This window comes from Nelumbo nucifera, chromosome 4 (assembly GCF_055504915.1).
Source record: "Nelumbo nucifera cultivar China Antique chromosome 4, China Antique-T2T, whole genome shotgun sequence".
NCBI classification, from domain to species: domain Eukaryota; kingdom Viridiplantae; phylum Streptophyta; class Magnoliopsida; order Proteales; family Nelumbonaceae; genus Nelumbo; species Nelumbo nucifera.
The window spans coordinates 41,534,242-41,560,128 of NC_142652.1; the positions used below are offsets into that span (position 1 = coordinate 41,534,242).

Sequence of the window (25,887 nt, forward strand, 5' to 3'; positions counted from 1 at the left end):
ATTAAGAACATCTTCCGATGATAGTAACAGAATCAATGATATCATCATCGGGAGATGTTCCCAATACATGGTGGGGATGTGCTGTGGGACATTGTGGGGTGCCTCCTTTGTGGGGCACAGATGTGAACTCCATAACTTTTCATATGGGGACCACCTTTGCAACACCCGAAGCAGTGTTAAAACCCTCCCAAAAGGGCACATAAAAACCGCAAAATTTGTTGCAAACTTAACTTTGCAAGTCAGTAGGGTTTCTCTCTATGTGAGGGTCTCTTTCAGAGGGAGGGTTTCGATCGGCGTGAGGGTCTCTTCTTGGTAGGAGGGTTTTTCTCTCGGCAGGAGGGTTTCTTTCTTTGCGGAAGGGTCTCTCTCTCGACGAGAGGGTTTCTCTCTACATGAGGGTCTCTCTCTTGGTGGGAGGGTTTCTCTCTGCATGAGGGTCTCTCTCTCTCTCTCTCTCTCTCGGTGGGAGGGTTTCTCTCTCACATCTATGGATGTGAGTTTTTCTCTTCATATCGGAGTTTGTTGGAGAGGTTCTTTGGACATATTTGATAGACAAAGGTTTTGATCCAAGCCTATGGAGCAAACTTGGGATCTTTGGTTCTATTCATTCTAATCTTTGTTTTCCCTCCGCTCTTTTTCTTATTTTTGTTGGGCCTTGGTCGAATTTGTGTGTGGTATGCCTTTAGGGTCTGCCATGGGTATCCATTTGTTTTGTAACGATTTTATCGTTCCTGGCAAGCCTTCTTTTGGCGATCTTCAAGTTCTCTCCGACGAAGTCCTTACTCCAACTGTTTCATTTTCTATAATGACATGGTTGTGTGGTTTTTTTGCAGATTGTGCGTCCCTACAATTACAAGTTACAACTTCTTTTGTGCACTTTTGACTTTCTGTGGGGCTCATTCCTTGAATGTTTGGACGACGGAGCATTAGGGAGAGTTTTGTAACAAGACGGGCCTCTCCCGCTTTCACGTTTTCAATATAGCCATGGATTGGGTGCCATGGTACCTATTTTCTCTATACTCCCTTGAGGGTTTTGTGTAGTTGATCCAGACTCATTTGACAGGGAGATACACTTGATGGCTTCATCTCTGTTGGAGGCATTTAGCTGACTTTCTTTGCATTTCTTAAATTTGCATTAATTGCAGAGATTTCTCAAGTTGTTTTTCTCCAAGTGCTCGTAATTACTTGTTTATGTCTCAACACATTTAACATGCTGTATTTTTCATTGCTATATTTTTCATTGCTGTTAATTTTTCTATAAATAATGAATTTGTCTTTAAGCGTCAAAAAAAAGGAAATTGCAAAGTCATATATGCACATTACGAATTTTCAATGTTGTATAGTTAATGACAATTAATCATGCTGTATGGGTAGAGGTCATGTGTATATTATGAGAGTACGGGGTGCAATTCCCCAACCAACCTATCCCGACCCAAATTGCCCTCCTAGCATCAACTACTTGTTGGGTTTTAAAACGTAGAAAATAGAAAAACGATTAGCTGAATTTGAGAGTTGTTATACTTGGTTGTGGGCATAAACATTTTCCCACACCGATCCACAATTATTTAATCTCTCACTTGCATCGATGGCTGGTGTAAAGCAAAATAGTAAAACAGTTATCAAATTCAGCTAATCCATTCTCTAGAAAACAAGTATTAGGACAGCTTTGCAGCAATGGAGTTTTGAGGAATACATTCAAATCCACAATGTTTTCAATTAAACTGCCGTTGATCTGGATGATTGGACCGTTCAGCTCAAGAACTAGCTAGGTAATTGGTTTTGTTTTACTCCAAATCCAGTTACTGACCAAAATCCATTGAATTGATCAATAACTCAATGATTCCAACAGTTTTTGAGCATTTTTTATTTTAATTATTTTTTAATTTTTAATTTTTTCGTTGAAATGGGCTATCCGTTTAAACCGAATGATCGAACCAATAGCCAAAATGGTTCTGATTCCTAATCAGTTTTTAAAACCTTGCAAATGCATGCATCTCTGGATGTCTTTCATGGATCAGTTGAACTCAGTTCGATTGAGTACCAGTTAGATATAGCAAGAAAGTTTCGTTTCTTTGCTTAAAGGTCAAGTAATAAGCCCAAATCTCCTGCAATCAAAAGCTTTGTGTACAAGAAATCCAATCTATACATGTATATTAAATTCATAAGTAGATGTTCTCAATGTACGGCTTAATGTCTGTCTAGAATATGTGCAGAGTTTTTGTTTGTAAGAGAACCCATGGCCATGCAATGGTTTTCCTGCCTGATATAAAATATTATATAATGTATGTTGTATAATACAAATATAAGAAATAATAATATATCTAAAGTTGTACGTATTAGGTATTGAAGCTTGGGTCAGTCCAGCCTATCATATATTTTATTTTACTTATTATTTTATTGAAGAAAATGATAATGCACTTAAAAAAACAACAAAAGATAGAATAATACGTGATAGGACTCCCTTCAAGCAAACATTCTATGTATGCTCTGAAAGTATAGAAATCTAGTCATGCATTGGGCACATCTTCTCATGAATTTAACATATATGTATATAGAAGATATTCTCAATATAAATAAAATTTTTACTTGCAAGAAATTTGGGCAAAAATGATAAAGGGAAATCCATCAAAACTAACACCACCACACAAAGAGGAAAGATTACATAATGTCCATTACATGATAACTCCTAATTTGGGAATGTTGTATTAGTCATGTTTATCTCATCTAAACTCTACTCTAGACCCCAAACATTCCCTTCAACATCCTCTTTTTGTTTCCACTTTTATGGGTGGGGGGAACCATTATCATTGGGGTGGGGAATTGGGGAAGGGGAAAATATACATATAAAAAAGGAGATTTATGGCTCCCCTGGTTTATACTAAAGGTCCATCTGGTTGACAGATAGAATCAAAATCCAATATTTTGAAATCAGAACTAAAATGGTCTATTCTCATAATCTATTCGGTTCAAACAGGAATGGGAATGAAAATTGAAATTAGTAGGAATTAGATTTCATTCCCAAGAGAGGGGCAGGGAATGGTATTCCTTCAACTGGGAAAATATCATTTCAGTAGAATGGGAATGGAATTCCAATTCCACCAATCAATCAGTAGGAATAGAAATAGCTCATTAACTCATTCCGATTCCGACTCCAGACCCCTGTTCCTGCAAACCTAACGGTGCCTAAAATCTATTTGTAGATAAAAAAATTAAGGATAGTACTGCCACATTAGCTCTGGCTGGTTTTAATATATGATTTCTATATTTTCTACATAGCTATATGGATTTTGGATTGACATCAAATACTTGATAGATTGTTTTAATGGATACAAACATATTGGATCAATTGTAAAAATCTCTTTCACTAGTTGGTTTGACATTATGTCATACCATGAAAGTTGGCCTTGTGTAATGCATCCACTAGGAACTCTATCCATCACCAAACCACTAACACACTTATATTCCACCAAATGGCTTGTTAACAGTTTTGGGTGGTTTTTCAAATTGGCAAGATGAATTACATGAATTGGGTCATAAGTTGCCATCGTTATTTTTAGGACTGTAATCCAGGCGATAACATCCGAAGCCAATCTAACTAGTGAACTTTTATATCTGATTCCAGTCAAAATTTGGAAATTTCACATTAGACTTGAATCTTATCTAGACCTATTCATGGGCTGGGCTTTGGGTTAGACTTACACTATATCAGGCTTGGGCTTCGGGCAAGGCCCATTCAAATTTTGGCAAAAGCCAAGTTCAAGTCCGACCCATGATCAGGTATTCTTATCACGGGTTTGATTATGATATGAAAAAGATATGATATCCAAAAAAACAACTGACCAATAAACCAGAAGCGTAAACGTGGTAGGGAACATGGTGTTATTTATCAAAATTCATGGGTGGGTTTTGATTGGTCAAAACTCTTTCCATACCATATCTTTTCTACATCATAGATTTTCCCTCTTATCATGTTCAGATTGGATTTGGATTTAATCTACTTTCGTTACATATTTTTTTAAAATAAAGAAAGAAATAAAAAATAAAAATTTAATTAATCATTAACTTATATATAATAAATTAATATAAACATGAAATATTGAATTTATTATATATAAGTTTATGTGTAGTATAATATATAAAACTATATATTTTATTTATATAACTATTTGAATTCTATGCATTAAATCAATATATAAAATAATCAAACATGAATTTTAATCAAATCAGATGGGATGAAATATGTTTCCAATTGGATTGTGTAGACAAATTATCCAAAATCATGATAATTGGACTAAATGCTGGATTGAGTATCAAACTTTTGGAGCCCATTGACAGTCCTACCTGTTCTGTTTCTGATTTGGAACAAGAGATTAGGGTAGTTTGATAATACATTAGCTTCTTTGGTTTCAATTTGTGGCACACTGTCTGTGCATTCATTTCACATATGTATCTCAGTTTGAACCATACTATCTCATAAATTATCAGAAACACTTTGGGTCTTCTTGGTTCATAGTTGGAATCAGAATCAAAATCCCTTAGAATTGGAATCAGAATGGTCTATTGCTATAATTTATTTGGTTCAAATAAGAATCAAAACTAAAATGAAAATGGGACTTCATTCCCAAGGGAGGGAGAGGGAATGACTATTTTTTTCAAATGGGGGAGTGTCATTCCAAACTGCTTAGATTTATTTCTCTCCAAGATATATTGCCAATTTGCTTTTTGTTGATGTCATAGATGAATCTTCTCCAAACTGCTTAGATTATGTATTCTTTCTATATGGCTGGGACAGGACAAGTCTTTCAAAGAACCTCCCTAATTCACTTGTTTTAAGATCCGTTAGGGAATAGAAACTATTTAAGAATCTCTCCTAATAACTTAAGGCTCAGTTTGGAAGGAGTATAAATACAAATATGTACTGTGCAAATACATACAAAATAATATAAAATACAAGATTTTGCACTCTACAAATTTATATTTGTACTCCTAGCCTAAGCTTCTAGGTTGAATGGGTTTTTTTGGCATGACATCAGCTTAATCAAATGGTCTATTAATGCTTTAACTTTATCCTCTCATTATAATTAATTAAATTTCAATACAAGGTCTGAGTGAGCCTTTACACCCATACCTTAAATTCGATAGGCTTTTTGGGAAGAGGCATGTTAAGAAATAAAAACCTATTCAATAAACTCACCTAATAACTTAAACACCATGGCTGGTTTTGTTTTTGAAAACAAAAACCATGTTGTGGAACACCCCTTAAAAGCTTCTAGATTGAATGATTCCTTCTTTGTAGGTTGGCATTTGGTACGACTTGCAATGTTGGTTGTTATGATTTCTGATCATCAGAATCACAACAAAGTTTCCAAATCAATTCTCTTGAACATGTTTTCAACCGTGTTTGTGAGATCTCATACCGAATACCGATGCATTGTTTTTTAAAATGATTCATGCTCTCAATACTTGTTTTCAGCATATATATATCTATCTACACTATCTACAAAAGAGCAAATGTCTCTTCTTTCTAGAGTTTTCATTGGACGTTTTCTATTCCTTTTGTCTATAAAGAGGGTATATATGACCTTTACTCTCATTTTAGAAACTACCCGCTTATAACTGATCACTTATAATTATTCAAAAACTGCCCACTTATAACTGCTCAAAACCTATTTATAAATTATAAATAATTTTGTCTTAAAAGTACTGTCACGTACAAATACACTACATATTTACTAGTTGATTTTTAATTTGCATTTCCTATTTTATTCACTATTGAGAATTATGTATGTGTCATGTCATCCTATATTCCTATTAATCCATCTGAATTGTCTAATGGTGTCATATCAACCGTCCATGTGGCAGAATACCTACCATGGCTGCATAATTGTATCCATTAATCCAAATCCGATTTCAAATTAAAGGTGACCCGAATTTGAGTCGTTTAAAATTGGATTGAGAATCAATTAACCCCTATCTGATCCATCATTTTTATTTGATACAATGTTTTAAAAATCGATCCAGAACCGAAATCAGTTTCACCACCTGATTTTCAGGTAAAAAATTCAACCGTCTGGTCTGAACAGGTCAGCCCAAAATATTATAAAAATTATAGAAATAATTAAAATATAAAAATATAAAATAACCCAAAAATTATTATCCGGGTCCAATAGATTGATGGTTTGACCATCCAGTTCAGTGAGTCATTGATCAGTTAAGTCAACAGTTTTTTGAGAAAGCATGGTTTGGGGCTGAATTGATCAAACAGTTCGGGTTAATATGGTTGAAAAACCATGATTTGACAGATATATTAATAAAATTGGTTTTTTTATATGTATTAGGATTGGTTTATATGTTGTATTTTCATTAGAGTAATGGATTCGAATTTCATACAAGTTAATTTTACTATTTTAATTTAAAATAATTTAAAAAGATAATATATGACCACTTTCAATTTTTTATTAAAGGAGTAAAGAGGTTGAACCATTTGACCCACGATTCAGTCACCAAAGATGGTTCACTGTCCGGTCCAACTCAACTCTATCCGATTTATTGCACTGGGCATTAGACTTTTTTGCTCAATTTGAAAAGAATACAAATACAAATGCATATTGTGCAAAACCTTACAATTTGTATTATTTTGTATATATTTGCATTTGAAAGGAGTATAAATATAAATATGTAGAACGTAAAACCTTGTATTTTATATTATTTTGTATGTATTTATACTGTACATGTTTTGAAAGCTTTGCCAAATGACAAAAAAATGAAAAATCATTTTTTATATACATTATTTTTTTAGTGAGAAAAGTCTCATCGCCTAATTAAGGAGTGCATTACACGGTAGAGTTCAGGGATGACATGGACTGGTGCACTATTACACGTGACAAATCGAGAGAGATTCGTGGATGAAATCGACGGTCACGGTTAGCCGCTTCGTTTACACAAGAAGAAGAAGAGCTGTATCCAAGCCAAAAGCGTCGAAGCAAATGGTTAAGTAAACAAATGGCAAACACTTTCTTGGAAGCAAGGAACAAATTGTACAGAGAGCAAAGGAAGGCAGAAGGAAAATGTCTCAACACATCTTTGTCTGAAGAAACAGCCAAAGCACAACCAATCACCTTGACACACACTGATTCTCACCAACTTCTCCGTAACCCCCCATATAAATAAATATGCTCCATGAGATGCTTATAATACTCGGCCAATTTAGCTCTTTTGCAGGAAAAATCAAAGAATAAAATAGAGGAAGCTGCTAACCATGGTTCTCTCTGTTGTTCAATCCGCTGAAGAGAGTTCCTCTGCCTTCATTGATTCAGTTTTCGCTTCCAGATATGTTCAAGATCCATTGCCAAGGTTCTGTTCAGAAAACATGGTTTTGATTCTAATCGCCTTGATTTCTATTCTATGTTTCTTTTTTTTTTTTTATTCAAAACGAGATGGGAGATGATTTTGTTTTGGGTTTTTGAAATGCTCAGATATAATCTGTCGGAGAAATCGATCCCAAAAGAAGCAGCCTATCAGATAATCCACGATGAGCTGTTGTTAGATGGTAATCCGAGGCTGAATTTGGCCTCATTTGTGACTACGTGGATGGAGCCTGAATGCGACAAGCTAATGGTGGAGGCCATTAACAAAAACTACGTGGACATGGATGAGTACCCAGTCACCACTGAGTTTCAGGTAGACCTAACTCACCCAGAAAATGGATGGTAATCCCTGATTGAACCAGCTGGTTAGACCTGCCTAGTTGGCCCAGCCCAGTCTAGTAGATTGTTGCCATGACCAATTTGATAGAGCAGTAACCTTGCATCATCATTGGTCAAAGCCTTGAGATTGAACCCAGAAAATGGCCTGGTAAACCCTGATTGGGCCGTCTGGTTAGACCAGCCTGCAGGTTGGCCCAGTCCAGTCTAGTAGACTGTTGCCATGACCACTTTGGTAGAGCTGTAACCTTGCATCATCAATGGTCAAAGCCTTGAGATTGAACCCAGAAAATGGTTGGTAAACCCTGATTGGACCGGCTGGTTAGACCTGCCTGGTTGGCCCAATCCAGCCTAGTAGCCTATCGCCATGACCACATTGGTAGAGATGCAACCTTGCATCTTGGTCAAGGCCTTGAGATTGAACCTAAGAAACCTTATTTTTATAGTCCCACCTTAAAAGTTGGGAATTGGGATCATCATATCTTATATTGATAATTTGATTCCATTTGTTCCACTACAAAATCAGTGCAAATCTGTTCACCGTGCAAAATTTCATCAGTTATTGTTTTTGCCTCTTGAAGGGGTCAAGTTTCTGTTTTCCATATCCCTTTTCTTAGAAGAAACAAATGCCCCCATTAGGAATTCCAATGGAGCAGGTGAATTGGGTAATCGACCCGGCCCACCTCTATCTCACAAATTACATGTATATGCAACTTACAGAGGCCATTACTTTGTAACCGGTGGTTTAATTAGGATGACCTTTAAAATAAAAAATAAAAAAATAAAAAAAGGTAGCTTTTCGAAAGCACCTTGCTTTTTCTGGCCTCAAATCTTAAATTTAAGTGTTTTTTTTTTATAAAAATTAAAATATAAATATAAATTAAACTTAAAATAAAACATATATATACACAAATTACATGTAATTCTATATAATATAGATAAATGGATGGCATGCCACGGTTTGACCATCCAACCCGGATGGTTGCACTGTTTACCCGCAACCTAGAGGTAAAAGTAAAACGGTTCTGCCTCTATGTCAGTTCTTTTAATTTAAAGGGAAAATCTATTCTGTTGGAAAGGCATTATACTTGAAGGGATTTGGCTAATCAAAACCCCTGTGGATTTTGATAAATACCCCATGATTGGTTATAAATTTTGCGGTTCATTGGCTACAAGTCTTTCCAGTTTCATGTTCATAGTCGAACCCTAATTTAAAATTTACATATAAATATATGTAAATTAAATATATAAACCTATGATGTCCGAAAGAAAAAACTTTGAATAATTAAAACCCACCTGTGAATTTTGATAAATTGCATCTAATTGGTTAACACATTTATAATACCGATTCATTGGTCACAAATTTTTGAGATATCATAGTCGAACCCACATGTGAATACATTTAAAATATTCAGATTTTCTGTTTCTTTATCATACTATGATACTAATGAAACGCAATTCTGGCTAAATCTTATTACATTTTCAGAATCGGTGTGTAAACATTATAGCAAACCTTTTCAATGCCCCGGTGGACGAGACCAGAAGGGCGATCGGAGTTGGAACGGTAGGGTCTTCAGAAGCAATAATGCTAGCCGGATTAGCTTTCAAAAGGAGGTGGCAGAACAAAAGAAAGGCCCAGGGAAAGCCTTACGACAAGCCCAACATTGTCACCGGTGCCAATGTTCAGGTCTATTTTCTTTGCACACTTCACATATTCCATTCAACTGATAAAACCCATCAGAAAATCAGAACTTTTTTTTTTTTGAGTCACCGGTTCAATGGTTCAACCATTCAATCCAATTGAGTCTGGTTTGCTGGGAGATTCTTACTCAAGTTAGCATGGAAAATCCTTATGTTTACAGGTTTGCTGGGAGAAATTTGCGAGGTATTTCGAGGTAGAGCTGAAGGAGGTGAAGCTGAGGGAAGGTTACTATGTGATGGACCCGGTGAAAGCAGTAGAGATGGTGGATGAGAACACCATCTGTGTTGGAGCCATCCTTGGTTCTACGCTCAATGGAGAATTTGAGGACATCAAGCTCTTGAATGACCTTCTTGCCAAGAAGAACAAGATGACCGGGTAGACCACGTCCCCCTTTCATTTGTTTTAGACCCATTTTTCACAATATTGTAAGTAAATCATGGAGCATTTAGACCAGTCTCTGCATTTGATCTAAGAGATTAAATAAAATTTGATTTGTAATTAAACAACCGATTTTATCTCCCATAATCATCAGGGGTGTCAGCTTATTCCATCATTTGGTTCGGTTTAATTTGCACTTAAAAAGTGGTTTCATTCGGTTCGATATTTTGTTAAATTGCGGTTTTTGGTTTATTGAATTTTATAAATCAAACCAAACTGTAAATCGAAAGTATATATATAATATAACATATCTAAATTGAATGTATAAAATTATAAATATATAAATAATTTCTTTTTTTTATAATAGAATAGGAGTTTTAATTTTTAAGTTTTAAGGGTGTTGTTTGAGTTTTCTAATTGGATTAAAAGCCTAATAAAATCATAAAATGATCCAAAGTCTTTAAACTGTATTAAAAACTGCACCAAATTATAATAAAATAGTTTGATCTGATCTGATTTGATTTGAGTTAAAATTTTCTTAAATTACAATTTACTAGTTTAGTCTGAAATCTTCTCCAAATCACACCGAACCAAACCGTAAACACCTCTCTTTCACATCTTGACTGAATAAGAAGTTCAACTTGAGTCTCATTGCATTTTATTTGTTAATATTTTAACAGGTGGGATACACCAATTCATGTAGATGCAGCGAGTGGCGGATTTGTAGCACCTTTTCTCTACCCAGAGTTAGAGTGGGATTTTCGCTTGCCGCTGGTGAAAAGCATCAATGTCAGCGGCCACAAGTATGGCCTTGTTTACGCTGGAATTGGTTGGGTCATTTGGAGGAGCAAGGAAGACTTACCTGAAGAACTCATCTTCCACATTAACTACCTTGGAGCTGATCAGCCCACTTTCACTTTAAATTTCTCTAAAGGTAAACCTGATTTCAAATGACACATATCTTATATTTCTAATTTGATACTTCATTTGGTAATTGGTAGGGGTGCAACTTGGGCGAGTTTCGGGTTGAGATTTTGTTAAAATTTGAATGGATCCAACTCAAAGCAATGTAAAATGCTAGGAGTTTGGGAACTGGAGTTATACCCCTACCATTTGAGAGGGCTGAAGTGTAGTAGTGGCTTTTGGTTTTTCAAGGTGGGTCCCATATAGGTAGCTTATAAATCAAGGTTTTTAAAACCGGATCGAACAAGGAACTGTTATGGGGTTCGGTTCATGGGTCGAATGGTCCAACTGTTTGGTCCGAACCAATAGCTTGCTTTAATAGAAAAATAAAAAACGGCCAAAAACCATTGTTCAGTTTGACCATTTGGGTCAATAGTTTGCTGACCAGATCAACGGTTTTTTGTCAAAAAGCGGTTTTCGGGTAAAACGGAACCAGTCAGGTAGCCAATTCTCGGTTTTTCTGGTCCGACCGTCTGGTTTGGTCCAGTTTTGAAAACTATGCTATAAGCTATGGTGCCATTTGGCAAGTCTTTTTTGAAAGATTTTCTGACAAACTTGACAGTCAAAGGGAATGTGAACTTTTGCATAAAGATCTTAGTAGCCTGAAGACCGTTTGGTTAAGGCACATCTTTTCGCTTGTCTTTCCACGTGAAAACGTGATGAAAAATAGTCAAAAAGCTCCATTTGGAGAATTGGAGCTTTTCGAAAATAGCCCAACATGAGATTCGTGCATCTTATCTTTTCGAGGAAACATCTTTTTGCCACTAAATATTTTTCCAACCAAACGGGAAAAGACCAAAATAGGGGTTGCTAGGCTTCTAAACAGCCTGTGCGAAAAGACACGCCAAACAAGGCCATATGTATGGTGAAAAATCCAAAAAGCCCAAATCGATCATTTGAAAGGTTGTCTGCTTCAAAAGTTCAGCCTCTTTTTGATAGCTTATCTGGAACACTTCAAAGCAACTGAACCAGCTTAAGTAAATCTTCACCTCAGCCCTCACAAACGGGCTCTATTGAATTTAGGCATTTAGCTGCAAAGTTAAACGAGAGTCATCTCAATTGGTTGAAGGTGCTGTGGATGGCCTTGACTCAGTGATTTGACCACCCAACATCCCGATTCTGAGTCGACTCGCATTTTGGGCATCTATTAATTATTAATTAATATTATAAAAGCTTAAAAAGAAGTGAAAGTAAAAAAAAAAATTAGAGAAGCTTATATATGGAATGTCATAATAACTTATTCTTTTTTAATTCCCCTTGGCTTGCGTGTGAATTTGAATTCCCTCGTTTAATTCCTTCACTCGCTAGAAAATCAAGAAGACACAAGTGAATGAAAGATAAAAGAATGCAATTGTCTCAGGGAGAAACTTCACCTAGAAACCACGTACTTCCCAAGTAAACAAAGACTTCTGATGATAAAAGGATTTGGGGAATCAAAACGAACAAGAATTGCTTTTCAACAGGGAAAGAATAGCTTTAGGAAAGAAACAAGTCAAAAGAAAGAAAGATTGGATTTCAGAGAGAATAATCGATTGGTTATGACGCCAACCCTTAGAAAAGAGAAGAAACATCTAGGGGAAGTGCATGCATTAAACCCATCAATTAAATCAGTATATTCAACACCATAAGTCTTATTAATTTGCTTGATTCTTACATTTTTCTCATATCTGGTTCTACATCTTCCTCTCCTAATTGTTCTTTGTCTTGGTGGTTTTGAAGAAGTAATCAAGTATGTTTAGCCTACAGTTATCAGAACTAGCCCTGAAATTAACCTGGATGAATGGCCAGTTTCTGGCCACCATTTCCTGGTTTAATTTGGATATATTTAAGAAATCAAGAAAAAATCGGTCGGCCAATCAGATGGTTTTGGACTTCTGGTTCCCATAACTACAGCTTAGAGTCTTTGGACCAATTGTTCTTATATGGTGGTTAATTTCCATGGCCATCCCTTAGTATACCATCTTCAAAAAATAATAAAAAAAGTATATATTCTCAGTAATCTTCTCAAAGCACCTTCTATCTTGTTCAATGGGTCACTACTGCAGAAGAAGCCAATGAAAGTGAATAGCATAAAAGTACTTTCAAGTCAAATTTCCTCATAGAAAGCACCTTCAAATTTCTTATTTGGACCAAAAAAATAGAAAACTCTTGGAATGAGATGTTTTGATGTCATCTTTATTTAGCAAAGACCCTACTAGATAATAGAAATATTCAACTAAGCATAGAAACCATTCTGCATCAGAAGTAGTCCATGGCTGTTGCTCAATTTGTTTGTTTTTTCAGGATCAAGTCAGATTATTGCACAGTATTATCAGTTCTTGCGCATGGGATTCGAGGTAACACCATCTCAACCTAAAAAGTTGCATTAAATTATAATTTTTTGTTGTTTGATCCTTCGTTGCATATTGCATTAGGCCAAATTTTTACTTATTTGTATCCAACAAAGTTTTGGTCGGATCAGGCTGTCAATGGGCTGCATTAGCATATTTGCCCATTAGGCCAGCCCAAGAATAGTTGGTCTGGAATTAGCACTTCTAAGGCCCAATGGAGTAGATGGGCTGTTGACCCACTAAATCCAACTGTACATAAGATTGTATACTACTATAAAGTGTAAACCTATCATCCTGTTTTGCTTGATTATAGCTTTGATCAATGCAAGCCTTACCAAACTAACTGCAAATTGATCACCCCATTTTGTACAATGAAGGGATACAAGAACGTGATGACAAACTGCATGGAGAATGCCAGGGTGCTACGAGAAGGATTAGAAAGAACCGGGCGATTCGAGATCGTATCGAAGACGCAAGGGATACCTCTGGTAGCTTTTGCATTCAAGGACAAGAATAAGAGCTTGGCCTTCAAACTGTCCAAGGCTCTGAGGAACTATGGTTGGATTGTCCCTGCTTACACAATGCCACCCAATGCCGAGCATGTGACCATCCTTCGGGTTGTTGTCAGGGAGGACCTCAGCAGACAGCTTGTTGAGAAGTTGCTCTCCCATATAGAGAGTGCACTGAGTGAGCTCGAAGACGAACCTGCTGTTCCAAAGATTACATTTACATATGAGATGAAACCGAGAAGGTTTGTGGGGGATGGTGGTGAAGGAGATCTGCACATACCAGAGACCTCTGTGAATTGGAAGAGAGAAAAACCTAAAGTTATTTATAAGGATGTGCCAGTTACAGGTGGTAAGACTAAGGGGGTCTGTTGAACCTGAATGCTGAATGGTTGTTGCTTGAATATTTGTTTGTACAAATGAAAATGCCGTGTATCAAATAAAACTAGTATTTGAGAAAGTGAGGATTGAATAGAATGTATAGACAGTATAGTTATTTCAATAATTTATAAGTAGTTACAGCCTTACAGGCATGGAATGGTTCACTTCATCATTGTCTCTCCTAGCTGAGATCGTGTCCTCTGCGGCTCTGCCTATTCCCTACCTCCTTCCTTGCTTTTCGTATAAAGTCGTAATGAAAGCAGTTTGTTTTTTTAATTTGTTTTCGGTGGATTAGAGAACCCTTCTTCTTTTCTGCTCGTGTCAATCTCTCTGGTTCTTTATCTCATTTCTTTGTGTGTGTTTGTTTTCCGAAGTAGTGGATTCTACAAAAGCCGGGCTTTCGTTCTTGTCAAATACTATATTTTGGTGGGTTCTGTCCCTTTTCATGTGATAATCTGTTTACAAAATTCGGCTAGCCATGAATTTGTCTGTTCCTTTCAGGTATATCCTTCCTTTGGTTTCCATGACTTCAAAATCTTCTGTTTTTGTCCATGATCAGAAAGACTGTAAATAACCCTTGTGAAGTAATCAGGAAGATGTTTGCTGACTTGTGTTCAAGCTATGATTGTCTGCTCTCAACGTTCATTTCTCATCTCTTATCAGTCTAAGCTCAGTTTATCTTAAATTTTTAATCATTCTCTTGTTGGGTTCTCTTTCTCGGCCTTTATCAGCCATGAAGAGGTTTGTCGTCAACATCGAAGCTATTCTCCTTCTTGTCCTACTGCTTTTGGATATGTCATATACATACGTAGCAGATGCATCCAGGGCTCCAATGGAGAAAAGAGAGAAAGAAGCTTTATACTCTGCTATTCAAGGGTTCGTTGGGAGGTGGTGGAATGGCTCAGAGCTCTACCCGGATCCCTGCGGTTGGACCCCAATACAGGTGTTCTAACCTCTCTCTCTCTCTCTCTCTCTCTCTCTCTCTAAAAAGACAAAGAGAAGATATTAACTGTTCAAGCCTATAGCTTGCTATTAATGGTCAGAAAATCACCTTTTCTGTTACCGGATACAAGCATATATACAGCTAATAAAAAGTAAAAATGAGACCAACCCATTTGTGAAAAAAAACCATTTTTTACTTACTGGTTGCAGTTTGAGGTTGGGGTTACTGGGTTCTAAAAGTCACATTCATGATATGTTTTCAAATCATTTTCACTATTTCAGTAGTTGTCTCAGTTATTGAGTCAAAGCAATAGTTTTTCTGTTTATATTTCACTAGTCATTGCTAATTGAATACTATTTGAAATAACATATGGAACTTTCCAACTCGAAATGTTGAATGAACCACTCTCTTTGAGCCTTTGTGAAGTTTCCAATGCAAAATCTTTAGTTTTGAAGCACCAACGTAATAGTTCATTCTTGGACTGAAACCTGTTCATCATTTGTTGTCTTGTTTATATATTCTCAGTCACAGGCTTCAAATAAATTTGGTGCTGTAGTATTCTATACTTGAGCTCATTTTTATCTTAGTATGATATCAAGTTTTCTAAGGGTTATCTCTATATATTTGTTTACAGGGAGTCTCTTGTGATTTCATCGATGGGTTCTGGTATGTTACAGACTTGATCATCGGAACAGTCCGTGACAATTCATTCCCGTGCACCCGAAATGTAGAATTCAGGCATCATCTATTCGAGTTGAAGCACCTAAAAACCCTCTCATTCTTCAATTGCTTTGTCTCTCCTGCTCAGCGCGCAATCTCCATCCCTACTCAGAACTGGGAGAAACTAGCAGGAAGCCTGGAATCCTTGGAGTTTAGTTCAAACCTGGGTCTCATCGGGCAAATTCCCACCATTTTCAGCAGTCTCACAAAGCTCCAATCGTTAGTGCTCTTAGAAAATGGCTTAACTGGAGAACTGCCGATGGGTTGAGGCGACTGGTTGTTGCTAGGAACCGATTTTCCGGTCGAATTCCGGCGAGTCTGGGACGGTTGGCTCAGCTGCTTATCTTTGACTTAAGCAGGAATTCTCTATCTGGGTCTTTACCGTTGACTTTTGGAGGTTTGACTTCTCTTCTAAAGCTAGACTTGAGCAACAATCTCTTGGAGGGAAAGCTACCAAATGAGCTCAAGAATCTAAAGAATCTCACTTTATTGGATCTTAGAAACAACAGATTTTCAGGTGGGTTGACTCAGTCGCTTCAAGAGATGGTATCCCTGGAGGAGATGGTCTTGTCTAACAATCCAATAGGTGGAGATCTAATGAGTTTTGAATGGGAAAAAATGCAGAGCTTGATCGTTCTAGATCTCTCTAACATGGGTTTGACAGGAGAAATTCCAGACACAATGGCAGAACTAAAGAGATTGAGATTTCTTGGTCTGAACGACAACGATCTCTCAAGCCATGTCCCTCCAAAGCTTTCGGCCATGCCTTGTCTTAATACTCTCAACCTGTATAGAAACGATCTGACAGGAGAACTTCAATTCTCTGAGTGGTTTTATGGAAAGATGGGAAGGCGGTTTGCTGCATGGAGCAACCCAAATCTCTGCTACCCTGTTAAGTTGATGTCAACAGGCCGTGTTCCTTTTGGGGTTAAACCATGTCAGCAGGAGGCTGCCATTTCTGAAGCAGATTTCAAAACTAAGTTGGGTGATGAGAATTTAAACAAGGATTCCCATTTGGTAGCTTCATTGGGATTCTCAAGTGGAGCAAATTGTGGGTTTTGGTGGGGTTTTATTGTTAAGGAGATTGTGATTGTTTTTCTTCTCTTTGATACGTTCTTGTGGAATTATCTTGGTTTGATAGCTTCATTGGAATTCTCTTGATGCACATAAATGTTTCTTCATTGATCCAGCGAGAGTCAAATGTTAGTAGGTTCATTTCCAGATATATTATGAGGCAATTCTGATTTATTGGTGAAAGCAAAGAGCCAAAAGACATTCTAACATAGCGAGGCATCCCTTTATGAGGCAATTTTGATTTATTCATCAATTTTTTATTTTCTCTTGGTGGGTTCGTGGCATCATCACCATCCAAACCTGGTCGATTACATGAATCATTATCCCTTCTATTTAATACCATGTTCATTGTTAAATTATCGGCCTTTAAAATCACTTCTTATTATTTATATTCTATACTTTTGATTACTCCTTGCCCTTATAAAAGGATCAAAATTTCAACACGATACGCCCTGTATCGTGTTGTCTTGTATCGTTTTGGGAACTTTTTTTAATAAAAAAATATATAAACTTGTATAAAAACCAATTTAAAAAAACAAAAAATATATAAAAAGTGCATAATTTTTAGTATTGATACACTTATGCCAATACACAGAGGTGTATATATACTTCGAACCAATAAAATAACCACTTCAAATATCAAGAAATCACTTTCTTATGGATGCTATGAGGGTGAGCAGTTATATATACTCACTTGGCTTCTAAAATTCTTGAGGGAATTCAGAATTTATGTTAGGTTAAAATTCCAATTTTTCAAAACTGATCCCGTTCAAAGAAAAATTTTGGTGTCAATTAGAAACATATAAAGATTTGGCCCATTAAAAGTAAAACCACCACATTTCATTAAAAGCATCTATTACTTCCTTTAATTTTAAAAAATAAATAGTAATTATAATAAAAGAATCAGTTTAAATAAAATGTTAAAAAATAACTTAGCTAGAGATTACTCCAACCACTCGGTCAGAATTGGGACCCTGTGTATGGTCTCTGTGTTCCTCACCCGATGTAAACTCCAATAACTCAGTCAGAGATCTATAGCAAATATCATTTAATATGTATATATATGAAATCCCTTGAGATGCTTATTTAATAGCGATCTAAAGTTCCAAAAGTTTGGAGTTGGGACTCTTGCGCCCGAGACGCCTGTTGCATGATGCATCCCTCCAAATTCCCAAACCATATGGCACTTCAGAATTGTCCTTTTTCTTGTTTCTGTTCTAATTTTAATCTCTCTCAAGCCCAACAGTTCAGCCAATGAGAATTTTTGTTAAGATGAACAAATTAAATTTCGGCTCTTTTGGGGATCTGGGTTTGATCTGTTCTTAATTGCTATCTCTGCTCAGTTAGGGCAGAACAGTAGGATCTCAAGGAAAGATGGTGAGAGGTGGAAATTGCTGCCAGTAGTCAGTGTACTTGGAAGGCTAGCAAGCTGTATGCAGTGGGTGTAGTAAATGCACCTAGTAGGACCCCTTGTAGATTTTAAGCAGACTAGGCCCTTAACTCTTCTTCCCATGGTTAATGCTTCAAGTTCAAGGTGAGATGGGGTGGGAGTGGGACCTCTTTTAGATGATCCAATATTGGGCAGCTCAGCTCTCTGTCTGTTTATCTGGGTTTTCTGCTCTCTTTAAGGGAGTTTGATAGATAGATTCTAGATTGATCGAGAGAAATCTGTTCTTGCAGGTTGGTTTCTTCTTAGACCATTGAAGAGGTACAAAAAGATGTTTGGCCATTCCCAAAGTTTTTATGGTTCATTCCTTTATTATTTTCGTACTGACAATCGGTTGGAAATGGGCTGGCCGGTGGCCGCTGGGGAATGGACAGAACTGCAAGTCTGTAATAGAAATATAAACCACAACGGTATAGCCCAGCCGAGCACCATTTTGGGTGGTGTTCGGCAATGTGATTGTTCTCTCGTGTTTTTAATTACCAGAAGTCCTTTTGTTTCATTTTTATTTTTAGCAGTGGATTTCACGTAATTATGTCCAAAATAGTTGATCAATGAGCAAGTAAAATAAATAAATAAAACGCGGGCTCCATTATATATATATATATATATACTGATTTGGGCAGTTGAACTGTGGACTCAAACAACAGTTTTGGCCATTTTTTATTTTTTTAAGTCAAAACAGACTGTCCATTCCAACTGAACGGTCAGACTGTTCAATTGAACCAGATGGTCAGACCATTTGACCCAAAAACCGGTCCCTAAAACAGTTCCATGTCCAGCCCGGTTTTTAAAACCTTGGTTCCCGATGATGATAGAAGAGACTCTCAATATTGTAATTCTGTCATACTTTATAGGACACTTGCAGAGTTCTACAAAACGAAATACCACCTTTGACAACCATGATTTTATCAATTTAGGTGGCTAGAATTGCAGGAGATAAGACCATTAGGTGATCTCTATCACATATCATCATTTGTATCACGTTTTGAATATCTCCCAATTATATGGATTTAGCTACATGTATCCTGTTTCGCCATTCCTCAAGATAAGATCCATGACTATAAGAGTTTGACAAAAGTTCTAACGCTGGCTGTTAACCGGATACAACCTTGTTTATCTGTGCAGCAATGTATGATAAACTTGCATTGATGGAGTTGCAACACATTGAATGACAGTACAAATTTGCTCAAACCACATATCTGTACCATTTTTCCTTAAGCCATGCAACAGTTGAAAGATTACTTTGATATACTTTTGCTGACATGACAGTTGCTTTTGTTCAAAAAAATAAACCATTAATATTGGCGAACAACCCCCAAGTTAAAGAGAAAACGAAAGATGGGAAAACAAAGCTAACGACCAACATTTGTAATATTGCATACCATTAACATGTTGAGCAGTTGCTTATTAAAAAGCATGTTAACCTAAGAATGATATATTAATAAAATGAACTAGAAACAACTGATGACGCTTTTGTAACTTCCTGTTATCAAGATATCATACTAATTGAGTGCACAAGAAGAGAGTGGGGAAGGAGGAAAATAAATGGATTAGATTTTTCAACATGGTCTGTATGTGAAGCCAAGACAACTTTTGGCATCATACATCCACAGGCATATACAGGACATTTGTGTCAAACCATATTTAATCCAATTATAAATCTATTGAATTTGGGTCAACCTTAGCATATGAATTCGAACAAACTTTTCCCTAGGCATCTAATTATTTATACAGGTCTCTACACAGGATTAAAGATGGATCTAAGCCTATATGCTGTATCATAATTGAGAATTCAAGAATGTATTTATGGTTGGCAGCATTTCAGAAAAGCAATGATACAACTTTTTTTTATTCTTTGATGATCAAACTAATAAACTCTTTTACAGAATGCCAGTATCTGTTCAGAAGATGATAGACAGCTATGACAAACATTTACAAAATGTGATCAGGAAACGAAACTAAAGTATCAGAGGATGCTATAATCAATCAATCACCTCACATCCATTCAACAAGGTTACTGGAACTCAGATGAACTTGGTTGTGTGACAAAGGTACTGGAACTACAAAACCCCATATCCTATTTACTGAAAGCAGGGGATGGCTCCTGCCACCTGTACAGTTGTTACTGCCGAATGCTGACTATAGTTAAGCAACCAGATGGTAATTGCATTTTGAAATGAGAGAAAAAGTCCTTCCTCCCCCACCCCCGTGCAAAGAAAGAAGTATGCTGTCTGGTCCAAGAAAGAGAATGGGAAAATGAATTATATTTTACAAATTTATTTTTAGTTTTACCAAGTATTTGCAACTATGGTTTTATTGCTCCTCAAATGCCATCCGTTGACCTAATTGTACAATTGTTGTCATTGTAGATGTTGCAAGTGATCATCCCATTGTTGACTGTACACTTAAGGTTATCTACAGTATACTGCAACTTCAGATTCTTGCCGTCTCACTGGCTCTGTAACTGCAGCCCTTCGTCGAGAATCCACTTGCATCTGAAGCCTCTTCATGTGATTTCTTATATCTCTGCAAATATAGCAATTAATAGAGAATCTACTAACAACTTTGAAAAAGGCAAATAGATAATAAAAACTTAAAGACAAGCATTATACACACATGCAACGTGGTACAGGGCATTCCATCCGTCTGCAATTCCGAGAATGTAACCTCAGGAGGAACCAAGTCTTCTTGCAGTGTCCACAGCCTCCAGTGGCACGGGTCTTGCAATATTTACTATGGCAGAACAGTTTTTTTATTGTATCACAATTCGGATAATTGCAATGATTGATGGCACACCGAGAAGCATGCATGAGAACATCCAGCAACTTCCTCATCTACAGAAACAAATCCAATTGCTTTACAAAGAATCAGTTTCTAGAAGAGATATGTTTCTAAAGTAAAGGTGATACCTAGATTCTCCTAAAAGCTTGTTCTTAACAGTGAATCAACCATGAACAAGCAAAAGTAAGTGCACAAAAATATGCTGATTACTATCTCTCCCATGCTATGCCTGCTACTAATAGTGTATCACTCATTATAAACAATCATATTCCATTGACATTTTAATAGATTAACCTCTGCACCAGTGAATCAACAGCTCAAAGCCACAGACTGTAGAGAACCGAAGTAGAAGCGTACCCCTAGGAAACCAGGTTTGCAAAACGGTTGTGAGTTTCAAAATATGAACCTTAATCTGAACCAGATGAACCAATGGAACACTCAGACAAGAAAATACATGCATACTTTTAATCCAAGCCTGATAATATATGCCCCAGTCTACTTCTATGCAGGCTGAGGATCAATTGGCAATGAGTGAAGTATTTTCAACAGATTTCTGTTCAAGTCTCCCTTACTGAAACCTGAGAGGGCCTTATTTGTCAGCACTCAGCATCCAGGAAAAGAAGAATAAGAGCTATACCTTGTCATTGTTTCATCTCTAATTATGCACCTACGTTCTATTGGTACTAGGGCTGCAACTTAGGTTGAGTTACCCCAAACCCAACCCGAAAAAGTCAGGTTGAGTTGGGTCAGGTTGAAAAGTATGAACATGACTTAATCTTTGCCTCTTGGGTTGGGTTAGAGTTGAGGCCTTGGCCAACCCAAACCCGACTTAGCTTCATATTTATATGTAAAATATCATGTAAACATTTATTTAAGTACTTATGTATATATGCATGCATGCATGGATCCTACCTATCTATATGCATGTATGTACATATGCTAAAACCGATTACGTCCTTTTACATATGACAATGCTAAAACTGAATCAACCTCAACCCGAGTGTAGGAAATAAGAACATTTGGCAAAAGGAAGTAGAGAAGTTGGGCAAACCTGATCCCAACCCAACCCAAAAATTTTGGGTTGGTTAGGGTTAGGGTTGACCTAACCTGGCCTTACTTGTACCCCTAATTGGTACGTACAGTTTTCCCAACAAAACTACTGTCTGGTGCCTAGGTATAGATACCTTGACTAGAATAACAAATAAGTAGTAAATAAATGAGGAACAAAGAATTCTAAATTCCAAAGCTAGAGGAGAATATACCTGCAAAGCCTTTCTCTTCCGAACCTCTCTGTTCTTTATTTTATGATTAGCCATGGAAGGATGTTTTATCAACTTATGATTATGATCAACCACTTCCTTCTGATAGCATACAGCACACACATCATAATCAGAACAGACCTCACAATGCCATCCCTGTCCAGCCTCAATATCTTTATAGCAAATGCTGCAAGTAGCAATGACAGCAGGCACAGCTGGATTGTGGAAATGGTACAATATCATCATTGTGGAATGTTTGGCCCGACGGAGTGTATCATATTGGTAATGGTTTCCCTGACAGAAGCTCAAAAAAGTCTGCCTATTCTCAAACAACTCATTATCTAGGATGTCATCCTTATCCTCGGTATGAAGGGGAACATCATTAACCTCCACCTGGAAAGGATCAACAAAATAACTAATAAAATGCCACTCCTACTTGAATGACGTAGATTAAAAGCAAAGATAGACTCGAGATAATTAGAAACTCAGAATTAATTTATTGGGGAACTTATTGAGAACTAGAATTTAGTGTAGAAAATCTTTACAAAATAAATTTTAGCTTAGGAAACACCTGAGTGAGGGCATGCTTTTCCTTGGAATTGATAGGGTGCCTATTCATCTCATCCAGGTTTTGCTCTGCATCATGACACCTAGAATGACAAAAACCAGAATAATTAGAATCTAAATATCAAAGTACCATTCAAGAACTTCTTGGGCAACTCATTCATACAGCTAGCAATAGAGATCCAAAACAAACTTTTTAGAACTAGTAGCTTTTGATATCATTATGAAGTTGTGGACCAATCAAAAGAGAATAGTAATATAAGTTATAAGTGAGCAATGTGAAGAAGAAAACGTTTTGAGTGGTGAAAAACAACAAAACAATTATCTCATGCTGAAAATAGAAGGCATTAAAACACAGACAAGCATAATCAGCAAGTAGCAAGAAATGAAGAGCAAGTCCAATAAAGCAGATTTAGAAGGTAAATGTAACTTGTCCACAAAATACAGTTTAAATAAGATATATCAGATATTTGAACAAAATAAAAAGAAGGGATAATAAAGATGAGCAAACCTTCTAGGATAGATAACAACATGGGAAACAAACAAACAAAGACACTTACCCTATTCTAAACTGCCAAATTCCAAGACATCCTTGCTTTGGGTTCTCTATAGTTGATAAAGGCATCTTTCAAATTTATCAAGTCTATGGAGAACATCAGAATATCACCAATGTGGCAGAGTGCAATTTCCATGTCAGTCTAAATTTCCTTGGGCACAAAGCAAGAGCTATCTATAGATCAAAAGGTAGTAGTAAACTAAAAACTATATGATCCACCTGACTGCACATATTGAGTAAAACATTCTCACTCTTCCGGATAAAAGCACTAGAATTCATCTTGCCACAGAATCCATCTTCTACTTTATGTCATTGATTGTTTAGTGGTGATATCCACTTCGTTTATTTATTCCTTTTTAGTTCTATTTGAGTTTAAATAAGATTAGTATAACTTCAGTCCTTCACAAATGCCTTAGTTTTTAAAAATCCCAACCACTTTCAAGTTTAAATCTTTTGAACCAACTGACCAAACCAAAAAATCAACCCAAACTGATACAACTTGAGTGGGTCTGTTTTCACAAATGGTCAATCGATTTCAACTGATTAGGTCAATTTGGTTGGCAAAACAACCTACAGCCGAACCAAACTAACTCATGAACACTCATAATTTCAGATAAATTAATAGTATCATCTTTGATAAATAACAATATTTTCATCTCCAATCATTGTTGAAAATTTATAGCGAAAATACACAATTGTTGAAAAATATATTAATAATGAAAAAAATACAATAAGTTCTAAAAATATATTAAATTAGTCAATAAATAGTATAAACTCAAATAATAGTATAATCTCTAAAAAATATTAATCAATAATCTATATAAAAAATACAATAAATACAATAAGTACAATAAACAAAATTTAAAATTTTCAATAATAATAATTTAATCTCAACCCTTGCCATCCCAACCTTGTTATTGTATCCAGAACAAATCATCATTAACTTCAATGAGTGATTTGAATACTCTCAAAGAACCGCTTAACCTAAAAGCTTAAGCTATTAGATGAGGACCCTGAATAGGTTTTTATTCTCCAAAATACCTCTCATGCAAAAGTCCACCGGACTTGAAATGTGGACAAGCATAGGCTACCTATACCTATAACTTGTACCATCTCAAAAGAACCATTCTATCTAAAAGCTTTAGCTGTTAGGTGAAGCCCCTAATTAGGTTTTTATTCTCTAATGGATGCACCCTTTCCTTTTCTTTTCACTTTTTCAGTTTCAATTGTTTAAGGGTAGATGAATTAGGAGGATTTCTAACATTTAAACCCATCGAAACCTCATAAATCTTTGTTTGATATGTATCAATACTTTGAACCATGCACCCACCCACTTTACCTGATTTTCGCTTCCACTGGTGAAACAAATTACCAAAGCTGTCTACAAGGGCTGAAATCTGAAGCTGAAAATGTAGCTCAAAAGCTATGGCTTTTAGGAAAGCTCTTCTCTGACGAGAGATAGATAAATATGTAGAACGGACAAGGTAGACCGAGTAGGGACCCAAAAAACATGTGATCTTGCATTGCCCATTCTCCAAGGCACCATGGCTTGGTTCCCTTGTTTCAAAGTTTTTCCATTAGACAGCGAAATCAATGCCACATTTCTTCATGAATGGCTTGTTATCTCAGACAATAAAACACCATCTCCCTATGAAATTACATGATGGGCCTGAGCTAGACGGACTGACTGCTGTTTCAAAGCTACCGATTTTCTCCAGGTATGGTTTTGCATTAGACATGACATCAGAAATGCCAAGGGAAAACATTTTGCTGCTAAATCAGGTCAAGTTTCAGTTCTTCAGCCATTAAGGACAAGCTATTGGCTATCCTGTAACTTGCTGAAGGCAGACTTGCGAACAGTGATGCGGTATTGTAGTTGCAATTCCGTAAGATGACTTGATTTGCAATTTTGCATCGATTCACGATTGCTTCTTTAACCGCTTCTTTCATACAAAAGCAACTCTTTAACAGATTCTAACAAGTTAAACACTAGTTTCATCTGCAGAATAGCTAAAAAGGTTAGCAATTTTGCATCGATTCACGATTGCTTCTTTAACCGCTTCTTTCATACAAAAGCAACTCTTTAACAGATTCTAACAAGTTAAACACTAGTTTCATCTGCAGAACAGCTAAAAAGGTTAGCAACCGATATTCCAAAAAAGGCTACAAAATATAACCCTGAATTTCTCTATGACGTAGGAGAGATCAGAGATCCAGCACGCATTGTCTGCCCAAGAAACCACAAAGGCTTCAGGCCTTCCCAATTCCCATTCAGTTATACACCCATTATGTACTGATAACAAATATCCATCTCCATCTCATTGTTGGTCTTGGTGGGATTTTTCTATAAGTGCATATAAGGCCATACATTAGGTTCCACAGCCCTTCAAACCTTCCCTTCTTCATTAGCCTGAATTTTTCCGCCCATAGCATGTTCCTAGAAAGGAAAAAAAAAAAAAAAAGACCATAAACCAATGTTGGTCCCCGCCATTTGGAGTCTTGGGAGGGATAAACTGGATACAGTTGGCATTTTTTACAAAGTAGATGTTCTCAGATTTGAACCTGCATTCTCATGCTTGC

At 36.5% G+C, this 25,887-nt stretch overlaps 2 protein-coding genes, 1 long non-coding RNA gene and 1 pseudogene across 5 annotated transcripts; 3 read left to right on the forward strand and 1 right to left on the reverse strand.

The window, feature by feature from the left end:
- Window positions 1-234: 234 nt before the first annotated feature.
- LOC148792222 (uncharacterized) lies at window positions 235-1,231 on the forward strand. Its single transcript, XR_016068627.1, has 2 exons — window positions 235-558; window positions 834-1,231. It is a non-coding gene; the product is annotated as an uncharacterized LOC148792222 (long non-coding RNA).
- A 5,947-nt stretch (window positions 1,232-7,178) lies between these two features.
- LOC104611050 (glutamate decarboxylase 4-like) lies at window positions 7,179-14,115 on the forward strand. The gene is made up of 7 exons (XM_010277966.2): window positions 7,179-7,353; window positions 7,476-7,680; window positions 9,190-9,390; window positions 9,566-9,780; window positions 10,464-10,717; window positions 13,030-13,082; window positions 13,454-14,115. The coding sequence occupies exons 1-7, from the start codon at window positions 7,259-7,261 to the stop codon at window positions 13,955-13,957; spliced, it is 1,527 nt and encodes a 508-aa protein (XP_010276268.1). The 5' UTR covers window positions 7,179-7,258; the 3' UTR covers window positions 13,958-14,115.
- A 144-nt stretch (window positions 14,116-14,259) lies between these two features.
- LOC104611052 (piriformospora indica-insensitive protein 2-like) lies at window positions 14,260-16,788 on the forward strand (annotated as a pseudogene). The gene is made up of 2 exons (XR_016085566.1): window positions 14,260-14,906; window positions 15,541-16,788. The product of XR_016085566.1 is annotated as a piriformospora indica-insensitive protein 2-like (transcript).
- A 3,002-nt stretch (window positions 16,789-19,790) lies between these two features.
- On the reverse strand, window positions 19,791-25,793 carry LOC148792223 (histone acetyltransferase HAC1-like). Of its 2 annotated transcripts, XR_016085289.1 has the most exons (5): window positions 22,759-25,793; window positions 22,191-22,580; window positions 20,764-20,981; window positions 20,440-20,673; window positions 19,791-20,378 (listed from the first exon to the last, which is right to left on the reverse strand). XR_016085289.1 is itself a non-coding variant. In XM_088902788.1 (4 exons), the coding sequence occupies exons 1-4, from the start codon at window positions 22,804-22,806 to the stop codon at window positions 20,559-20,561; spliced, it is 771 nt and encodes a 256-aa protein (XP_088758914.1). In that variant the 5' UTR covers window positions 22,807-25,793; the 3' UTR covers window positions 19,796-20,558. The 2 variants fall into 2 exon arrangements, 1 of the variants encoding a protein (XP_088758914.1); XM_088902788.1 differs by having other exon boundaries at window positions 19,796-20,673.
- Between the last annotated feature and the right edge of the window lie 94 nt (window positions 25,794-25,887).